Here is a 10,796-nt window from a genome sequence, read left to right on the forward strand (position 1 = left end):
CAAAAGGCTCGAGCCACGGGGCTCTCAACAATCCCTGGAAATAAAGATCTAATGCCAATGTCTACACCATGAATAACTCCCTTGTCCCGGCAGACACAAACAGAAAGAACAGGCCGATCGCAGGCAGAGAACGGGCCCGGGGAACAACGGAACGCTCTTACCTAAGACGAATTATCGTAGCTGTGCCGGAGGAGCATTAGCCTGCTATGATGGATATTTTCAGTATGAGTAGGAGGAAGTTGATCAGAAAAGCTCTCTCTGCAGTCCCCCTCTTGAGGTCACACACACAGTCGTAATTATACAGCTTGTGACAGTGCTCCCCTGTTGCCGGTGTGTAAATACTGCCATCTGCTGTTGCAGCTGCAGGCCTGCCCACGCAGCGACATTTGGTGTTTTCACTACCACATGTGCTCCCATTAAGTAAGAGTAGGACAACTGCACCATTGAGTTAATGTGACATTTGTTTTAAATGTTTTTTTTCTCTCTCGTGGAAACCCCTTCTAAAGTTCCTGATTGATGGCTGAGCAGGGCTAGTGGGTATAAACCCCCTGAGAGACATGAGAACGGTCCTGAACTTTGATTTATGAGTCAACAGATTCAGAGTGAAAGGTGGAACTAAGAAAGCGTTTTCATGATGACGCTAATGCAACTTTTTGATAAGTCTATGTAATTCTTCAGTGACGACTAAGAGCGAATAAACAGACTCCGCATACCATTTGTATCCAACAGCATATATTCAATATTAAGGGACAGTTCAGTGATTTTGAAGGGGGGTTGTATGAGTTACTTATGCACAGTTAATATGTGACCTTATGGAGATGGTGATCAGTCATTTCATTTTACGGCGTTTTGAGGAGAAGTGGAAGTAGCGAAGGTCGAATCCAACTGTTGCAGACGGGATCACTGAAAACGTCTTTTTCTGCCACATTTTTGAACGCTAAAAAAATATATCCGTTCAATTGTACGCCAAAGATTGTATTTTTTTCACTGATTTATTTGCTGCCAGACAAATCAGTGAACTATCCCTTTAAGAGGAATTCAAGAGAAACGCTTTACTCAATATGATTCCCGCTATAGTTATGTCAGATATTATATTTGGGGAAATAATTAATAAATAAAAAATCAAGAAGTAGTTAAAGAAGGATATAGTGAATAATTTGTGGAGGGCCTTACAAAATGCATGTGCTTCTGGAACAGAACTGAGGGTTTGACCTAAAAATGAAACATTTCCATTAAAAAATATATATATTAATAATATATTTAGAAGTGAAGTAATTTGACACAGCCCTGACATGTAACCCTTTGAGTCCTGCTATTGGCTGATTGCCTTGACAGAGGGCATGGGCACGTTGGCAATGGAAAAAAACAAGCAAACATCGAACAATGCTAAAATTCACCATCAGCTTATTTATAAAAAGCCTAACATTAGGTATACATAGACTCATAAGGCAAAGGTTATCGCTTACGTACCATTGTAAGTGTGTTTTCCATTCACCATCCGTACTGCTGGTCATTTAAGATAACGGTGAGGTCTGAGTTTCCCCAACTGAACACCCCCGAGGCAAACAGTGTGTGGAAAACCAGTTTATTCATACAGTGAAACACACAAGTCGTATTGACAGTGAGAACTCCCTATGACACAAGACAACAGACAAGTGATGAAGATAACTTTCCGGGCCTCATAAATATTAATCTGCAAGTCAAGTGTCCCTTGTAAAATGTTCAGGCATCACAGGTTGAGGATGAAGCTGTTGACCTTCATCGCGTACGCCGGCTTCAGGAAGCGCTGCATTTCGCTTTTCTTCAACCACATGAAATGAGCATTTGCGGGGGCAGCGGCGGCGGATGGGCCGGCGTCTGACAGAATGGCTTTGAAGAAGAACACCTTTGTTCCCACCGAACGGTCTGTCCGCACAGCTCTGGGCAGTTTGTACTTGTACACTCCGCAGGGGGCATTGCTGAGGAAAGTTGCAGCGAGTGCGGCCGCTGTGGGGCAGAGAACAAGCGGTGAGTTCGTGCGGCCGAGGGACAAGAGGTGAGCCGAGGTGCAAACGCTCCTCAACTTCAGGCAGCTGCGCAGATCAGGCGAACGGTGCAGTCGGAATTCGACCGCGTGAGCGTTGGACTGCTGTAATTGAGCGTTACATTAGCCTGATACTCTTATTCTCTGCTGTAGCAACAGCCCATTTCCCCTCAGGAACGTTTTTTAAACTAATCTCATGTCAACTAAATCCCACAGGTCCCAGTTGGCTCAACCTGAGGAGGAAAGTGCCGGCGTGGCCGTCCGTGTTAAGAGATTCAGTACAGTTCATTAAAAATGGATCAGCTCCCGCTACTGTAAGACACTTTAAATACAACCCTCCACCAAACGGGCACGCGTTTCTGACAGTTGGAAAGTCTTAATGGGAACTGATTGATGGGAGTTGTCACACTAATAGTTGATGAGCAATGTTGTGAAACAGTTTAAGATCCTCAGTCACTGGCATTTTTATTTCAATGCTTAAGAGCTTAAAGGCTTCACTCAGCACCTTTTTTTTTTACATCTGATGTTATACATCTTGATTGAGGGATCACTGGATGTGTTTCCATCCTTTGCAAGCTGTGACCTCTGACCTCCCTATCAGTGGCTCATAATGCAACCGATTCATTCACTGAAGCCCGAGCTACAGACGACATCTTCATCATTCTGTCAGTGTTAAACTGCGGATGACCCGTTATGGATGGAAACACGGATAGGTAGCCTCTACCTTTCTCTGTGCATCACAGGATTTCAATATAAAACCGTGTACTGGGGGGGGGTCTCTATCAGTAACAATTATTTCGTCAAAAAAAATCATGACTTTCAAATGCTGCACAATGCGGTGTGCTGAAGGAGACGTTCTTCATCTAGGTTTATAAGCAAGGCGTTACCATATAGATACCACTACTGCTACTATGGTGGTTACACCATATGATTATTATCGCATGTTGTTATGTTGCAGAGCATTTGTCATTGAAATGCTATTGCCTGTCAGAGTTTACGGCACGATCACATTAGGGGATCTATATTAATGCTACGCCTCATAGTTTTTCAATTTTAACAGCATAGGTTGTTTTTTTTCTGACCCCGATCAGCAAAACAACAGTTGGCAGCTCTAAGGCTACAGAGAGCTGCAGCATCCACAGTTACATCAGCTGCACAGTGCAAAATGACAGGGTGCGAGAGAAGTGTACTTTACAGTTATGAGGAAACGGAGACACAGACATCCTCCCAGTGGCACAGGCAGGTGGTGGCAGCCTCATGACACGAATGTAAAGTCTGGTTCATATCTCTGCGTGGTCTATGTCGTTGTGAGGATTTACACTTGCGCGCAAAGGCTTGTGTATCTACGTCGCTCTGCAATTACACTGTTAAAATGCTACTTGGCGTAGGAGCTGTGGAGTTAGGGTGGTTCGACTTATCTGTCAAACAACTTTGCAAGCACTGCAACGCACACGCCGCCACTCAATGTGAAAAGTATTAAACTTTCCGGCATAGGATAGTGGTGAAATCTCTCAGGAACTCTGAAAACTCTGCAGTAGTATGGACACCAGGCATAGATGTAGGGAAGAGTGATGCATTTTAAAACTGTATAAACAATGTCTTAGTGTTACATCTCCGTTGCAGCGGAGGTTGCCACAGGAAGTGCCACCGCTGCTGTCAGGCTTTCTGAAAGCCTGACTCGCACAGCAGATTAAAATTCGGAATTTCTCGGCCTCTGCTGCCTTGATTCTGACCGTTCTTTTTGAAATCCTTTTTCATCTTCGGCATCTCACAAACCACTAGATGCCACAAACAAGCAGAAGCCGCTGTGGATAGTTGTTGGCAGCTGAGCGTGTCACTGGAAGTGGCACAGCAGGCTGCCCCTGCCACCATTAGCTTAGGGCTGATTTATATCTTAACACCCATAATGCAAATCAGTTTGCATCTTTCATTACATTGGATGTTAAATGTCCTCACCTCCTACTGGTAGTATAAAAAAAGACACTTACAGAAATCATTATAATAATGTAAAAGATAATAGCGTAATCCTTTAAAAGTTTTAAGTCTTTGCAACACTTCAGTCATTTAATGTAACATTACAAAAGTTAGTTGATGGTGAATCTCTGTAGCATTAAGGAGCTACACTTTGGTGTCAGTGATTCAACAGAATCCACGGGGGAAAAGCCGAAAAACTTAAAACCCTTATAGATGTTAAATATTACATACAAATATCATCAGCTTCGTGTTAAGGTTACCTGGCAGGGATGTGAGGGCTCTCTCCGCCGTCTGCCGCAGTGTCTCTCCCTGCTGCCACTGAGCCTGAGGCAGCAGCCACAGCTTCTCGCCGCCGACCTGCTGCTCGGCCAGGAGAACCAGTGAGTCGGCCAGGCAGCGCTCCGCCGACGACAAGTCCTCGTCGACATCAGCTAAACAAGAGACAAGAAAAACTCACCGAGACTGTCGGGCAAAATTCACACAAACCTTTGAAACATCAGAGGGAGTAAAATGCTAATTGGATATGCGGGGGGGGAATATTTGAGTGTAAGACAAGTCTCTTTCCTCATTGGTGGTTAAGTTAAAACTCAGCTGTAGGTGATGCCATCACTCATAATTTCATTTCCATTTCCTGTCAAGAATATTTCTTTATATTGTGTATATTCCAGTTGACTAGTTCAACCCACTCGTGAAAGATTCCCCACTTTTCCTGTACTGACCTCTGACCCTCGGCGCTGGCTGGAAGCTCTTCAGCTTCTGCTCCCAGGAGTCTTCCAGGTCCTGGGCCAACACGATGTCCTGGTCCCGGCTATCGTTCTCCTCGTCGGAGTCATAGTTGTCGGCCTGCTTGCGACTCATCCGCTCGGCGTCCTCCAGCAGCCGCAGCTCGTGGTCCGACAGCAGGCTGTTCTCCAGCTCCATCTGAAATCGGGTCAGCGCAGGACTTCAGTGTCAAAAACCGTAGGACTGTTTTCAGCTCGGAAATTCTTGCTGGCTGTCATCTGATTTTTTTTTTTTTGTCGAGAAGTGTGGCTGACATTGTCCCCTCACCCCTCACCATATCCAAGTTCAGCATTAAACTCTGACGACTGATGTCGCAATACCAGAAGGTGTCGGCATATGGGGTCTTCAGCAAAATAAAATGTCATTAATTATAGTATCACAGAGAAATATGGGAACAAAAATTAACTATCCCACCACTTCTGTAGAATGGCACTTGAAAAGCATATGTACAAATGAATTGAATGGTAATGAGGATGACAGATGTGTTTTAGAAACTAATTAGTCTGGATGTGAGACAAAATCGTCTTTTAAACTCAATTTACTATTTCAACTCTGTTCATCACAGTATAAATGTAATAAAAGTAATATGATAGGAGTGAATAACGGCACTGGGGCCTCCAAATATATTCAGAAACGTTTTTGGAATCAAACTTTATGAGTTGTGACTGGGGAAAAGGCCCCCACTGTACACGGAAGTCTCATCATTCTCCCGAGCAATAGTCCTGTGGAGCTGGAATGAACAGTTCATTTATGAAGTAGTAGATTGACAGCAAATGAATAAAAAAAAAACGTTTTAATAACTGATCATTTGTTTTAGCTTTTAAAGCAAATGTGCCTAAATTCTCTCGTGCCAGCTTCTGTAAAAAAGGGAACATCCGCTAGATTTACATTTTTTTTTTAACATATTTGACTGTTGGTCAGACAAAACAAGGACATGTGAACTTGGGCACAGCTTTCTGACATTCACTGTGAGCAAACGATTAATGGCTAAAGACAATAATTGTCAGATTTATCTTAATTTGTAATAATTGTCCACCTCCCTCAAGGCTCTCTGAGTATTAGTGGCTTTACAACAGATGAGCAAAGTTAATCAAACATGTAAGATCCTACAACGTATCACAGGGTCGAGACCAGAACCACGAGACCATAGGATGGGGGCGACCAGTCAAAGTTGATTTTCTACTTCAACGGAAGTGTCCAACAATTATGCAAATTGCCAGATTTAATTTACCCATGTCACCTGTACTGTCAGGTCACAGGTTTCTCTGTGACTCCAGGAGGTCAAACATGATGATCACTTGCGGTCCGTTACAGCTAATGAATTATTGCATTGTTGCCTCTGCTCGTCTTTCACCTGCTGCACCAACTGTTTGAACCGCTGCTCCACCGGGCTGCACGGCGCCGAGATGACCGGCAGCCTCTGCAGGCACACCGCCGCCATCAGGGTCCACGGAGAACTCGCGCTCTCCGTGGCGCGTTCCGTCTGCACAGCTGCCCGACACAGAGAGGTGCCGGAAAACCGACGAAACCCCGTCTTCCCGACCGCCGTCCTCCTAAAACAAGACGCAAACTGCACGAGAGGCCGAGCCATCGTCCCCCCACAGGGCGCAGCCATTTTCTTCTGCTACGTTCGATGTACGTGCAAAAAAAAGCCTTAAACTGGCGTTAAGGTTGAACACGAGGTGAAAGTGGGATTTTTCAACCACATGATTCCCCTCACCATACCTGAAACAAAATGATTATCTCTCCCAGATAATTCAAAGTATGTTCTTGTCATTTATGTGTAACATGAGGTAGATATATTTTCTATGAGGTATTTAATGTGTGTTTATCGTGTAGTATTCATATTTACGAGGGTTTGCGAAGATCTTGAAGGCAGCGTTTTCCTACTTTTACCCACAATCCTGTGCAGAAAACCGAACAGTCCATACTGATAGAAATGGGGTGAGAGTAAATCAGTATAATGTAATATAATTTTCAAAAAACAGAAAACACACGGTTGTACGTACTTTATACGAATATTTCAATATTTAACTAATCAAATGTCACATTTTACGATTAGTTACGCATGTGTTTGTTATTGTAATTATAAAGTTATTATGACTTCACCTCCCCTCCCAAAAATAAAGCTATTTCTGGTATGGTCCGTTACGGAAGCGTCTTCAATGTCACGTTTGTTGAATGAGAAACTGCTCAATGTCTGACTGTGTATTTGCTTATTGACCCACAAAACATGTTTAAATTAAATTGTATATTACTCAGTTCTGTGAGTAACGTGTGTCGACAGCTGGCCGCCTCCCGAAGTGCAAATGGAAGCCCTCTGTAAGTGTTTCATCGGCGTGTTTACACTAGCATCCTTGTTAGCTTACGGCTAGCTGTGGTAAAGTCAGTGTGCCGTTCGCAGCGATTGATTGTACAGCACGTCCGGAGAAGTTAGGTTTGAGCTGGACACGAACGGACGCGTGTGTGTGTGACCGTGTTGCTAACGGAGTCGTGTGTCTCTAGATGCGGAAGGAGCGGCCTGCAGCGAACACTGTGCAGCACCGCTGTCACACATCAGCAGGACACAGCGTCCTCCACTAACTCTGGGGAAACAGCCCAAAACTTCAGGTCAGATTTCTAACATCTCACTTTCACTTAATGTGCGATCTGCTCGGCGAGCAGAAGAAAACAACTACTCACCACAGCAGAAACATTCTGATGAGATCATTCTTTTTTTATTATTATTATTATTATTATTATTCATTCCCCCCCCCCCCCCCCCCCCCCCCCCCCCCCCCCCCCCCCCCACAGCCATTTCCCTCCACTGCCTGGTCAGGACAGTGCACTGAGGTGGGCTGGAAAGAAGTTTGAGGAGTTACCAATCATCCACGTTAAAGCCACGTACAACAAGTAAGTGGGAACTACGACAGTAACAATAACACATTGACTATGTTTATACGGACGACATTAATCCGACCACGACCTTCTTCTGAATAAGGCAATATTTCGATAATGATGTTTACAGGAGTTGTTGATTGGTTGGTGACTGCCACACATTCACATCGACATGATCCAACCACGATCGGAATATTCAGCACGTCTTAATCCGAGTAGTTCTCGGGTCTGAGAATGACCGCATTCAGGTTATGGTAATCAGATACTTTTTTACATTGCAGTGTGTTATTCAGATTATTTTGTTAATTGGCCTAATATGGGAATATTGCTGTCCACGTAAACGTAGTCATTGTTAAGTATATACCAAAGCCACACCATGAGGAATTTATCTTCCTCACTTTTTTGTAGAAACATTAGCATGTCACATAATTGAAACGTGTTCCCACGCAGTTTATAGGATATTGATATTAGGTGCAAGAACTTTTACTAAGATAGTTTACGTCAAGGGCAATAGATATGTAAACTGGGGTGGACATGACATGAGATGAAGTAGTCCTTTTTCATAATGGCAACATTTGACCCATCAAACACGAGTGCAACTAATAACATAACTCGATGCTGCCATGCCATCATTTCTGAAGCAGGGCCATTATCTGCGTTATTGATTCCACTTGATCAAGCCAAAGCACTCTGACATGAGAAGTGTCTGAAAACCATTCTTGACATTTAGCAGTTTTCAGATTTTGAAGTTACATGCATCACATTTCTTGCAAAGCGAGTACAATTTTGTTAGAATTCCAAAACTAGTCTAGTATTTTAGGAAAGAGCTTCATTCCGTATTAGACAATCCATAAAACCATTTGTATTGTTTTTTCAGAACCTAGTCAAAGACCCACATACAACAAAGGTTCCTTCACATTACACCCTGTGCAAAATGACGACAGAGTTTGCGTGAAGTAATGAAATTTCATATTACGCTTCATCATAAATCTCTTGCCCCATTATCAGACAATTATTTTTTCGTCATCTGGACGCAACTTTTCATTTTTTCCAGACCTCACTGATGCAGGCCAGACATTCGCATGAAGCAACGCAGACAAACACGGGAGAGAGTGAACGTGATACAGAACAGTGTAATTCTGTATGAATGAAGAGGAACAATATGTATTGACTTCTGGATATGAAATGACCTCTGACCTCATTCTGATGTTTCAAAATCAAATTTCTACATTCATTTATCCCCCTTTTAGTATAAAGACAAAAAAACCCATTGCCATCAGTTGTGAGTCAGTGACTCAGTAAACTGTTTTGTCCTTTGGCAGCACGCACATCCAGCTGACGGACAGCGCGGGACAGTCCCTGGTCAGGACGTCCTGCGGAACAGAAGGATTCAAGAACAGCAGGAAGTCGACGCCCATCGCTGCTCAGACTGCAGGCATGGCAGCTGCAAAGGTAAGTCCTCATGTGGCACTGACTCACTGTGAGGCAACAGGTGTCCAGCTCAGAGACACCTGGACAACAAGGCAACGTGACAGTAGTGGCTTCTATTTTTCTCGGAGCATTTTATTTCAGCCCCCTGCTGTTCCTCTGTGCCATTTAACAACCTGTCGTTTCTGAATCCAAAATGTTTGTTGTGAATAAGCTGCCCTCTCTAAAGACCAATGACATGACCTCTAAGCATGGAAATAGAAATCACATGTGGTTTTGGCAACAAGACATTTAACAAGAATATTGTCTATTGTTTTGTGAGTGAGTAACAAAACCCAAAACATAATACTGGTTAACATCTATGCCAAACAGTGAGTGTTTTCTTTCACTGTAAATCTTCTGATGGTTTCCTTGTACATTGATTTATTTGTTGGCCCAGAAAAATATCACAAAATAATGAAAATGGCAAGCCCAGTGTGATGCCTGCAGTCGCTAGTTTTGTGCAACCAACTGATTTTAACTGAACACGAAACAAAACCAGGAAATCATCACAACTGGAATAAAGGAACGTTTGGCCTTAATAGACTTAATCGTTTCTCCTCCAGTTAAATTAATTCTATTGTGTATTGTTTGTCACAAAAACTTTTCCACAAAGGAAATTCTGCCAAATGACAAAAACTTTCCTCACCGTTCTCAACATGTGCGTCAGGGTTGACGCGTCGCATTAAATCTGCGTCTCTTCCCCTGGACAGAAAGCCGTGGAGAAGGGAGTTGCGTTTGTTCGCGTCATGGTCAAAGGTCTTGGTCCCGGACGTCTGGTGAGTCTGAGAAGAAAATCCAGTACATCACTGCTTGTGTTGTGTCGTCGCCTTGTGATCCCATTACAGTGTAGCTACAGAAAAAGCCCCTTTGGATTATTATAAATCTTCTTATTCCACCGTAAGAATTTTTGGATATTGTTGCTGCAACAACTAGAATGATTTTCATAATTGATTGATCTCTTGATTATTTTTGGAACAAGGAAATCCAGTGCCATTTTTGTCTCTTTTCTGTCGATCCTCTAATTGATATGATAAAAAGTTGCCTTCATCTCTAAATGCAATGTTCATGTATTTGTCCATAGGCTTCCTTTTCCCAGTCAATTTGTTTGCAACATTGGCTTTTATATTTTAGAGTTACAGGCAAGCAAGAGAGTTTATAAAGTTGGATTCATAAACATGTTTTGCATGTTGTACGACTGATGGTGTTGCGTGTTGATCCAATAGTTGGGCAGCATAAACCAACCCATCACTGCACAGACACAGAAGAACACAATTCATATCCGACTTTTTGATAGCGAGGATAATTCAGCGCTGTGCGACTGAACCCACAGGCCTCTTGATCTGTTCCTGTTCCCTTTTCACATTGCACAAATTCATTTTCTTTTCCGTTGCGCAGGCTTCGATCAAAGGCTTGACCATGGGAGGCCTGGAAGTGGTATCGATCACAGACAACACCCCCGTGCCGCACAATGGATGCCGCCCGCGCAAAGCCAGAAGGACGTGATCTCCCTGAAAACCAGGACTCAGCCGAAAGGATGCTGTTTGTGTTGCAGTTATGCTAATAAAAAGTGTTTGCTTGCGTAACTTCCGTGGCTCTGAGCTTGACCATACGCAGTGGAATCCGTAGAAATAATTGCAGTCTGTGTTGTTTAATGAGCGGAGAACAGGTG

The 10,796-nt window shown here is 43.4% G+C and overlaps 2 protein-coding genes across 2 annotated transcripts; one reads left to right on the forward strand and one right to left on the reverse strand.

Annotated features, from left to right (window-relative positions):
* Positions 1-1,568: 1,568 nt before the first annotated feature.
* mrpl46 (mitochondrial ribosomal protein L46) lies at positions 1,569-6,421 on the reverse strand. The gene is made up of 4 exons (XM_035627965.1): positions 6,135-6,421; positions 4,717-4,918; positions 4,258-4,428; positions 1,569-1,986 (listed from the first exon to the last, which is right to left on the reverse strand). Exons 1-4 carry the CDS (start codon positions 6,393-6,395, stop codon positions 1,730-1,732), a joined length of 891 nt encoding a protein of 296 aa, XP_035483858.1. The 5' UTR covers positions 6,396-6,421; the 3' UTR covers positions 1,569-1,729.
* A 493-nt stretch (positions 6,422-6,914) lies between these two features.
* Positions 6,915-10,710, forward strand: mrps11 (mitochondrial ribosomal protein S11). Its single transcript, XM_035627966.2, has 6 exons — positions 6,915-7,102; positions 7,286-7,390; positions 7,574-7,672; positions 8,980-9,109; positions 9,838-9,903; positions 10,523-10,710. The coding sequence occupies exons 1-6, from the start codon at positions 7,014-7,016 to the stop codon at positions 10,628-10,630; spliced, it is 597 nt and encodes a 198-aa protein (XP_035483859.1). The 5' UTR covers positions 6,915-7,013; the 3' UTR covers positions 10,631-10,710.
* The last annotated feature ends 86 nt before the right edge of the window (positions 10,711-10,796 follow it).

Source organism: Scophthalmus maximus, chromosome 4 (assembly GCF_022379125.1).
Source record: "Scophthalmus maximus strain ysfricsl-2021 chromosome 4, ASM2237912v1, whole genome shotgun sequence".
NCBI classification, from domain to species: Eukaryota; Metazoa; Chordata; class Actinopteri; order Pleuronectiformes; family Scophthalmidae; genus Scophthalmus; species Scophthalmus maximus.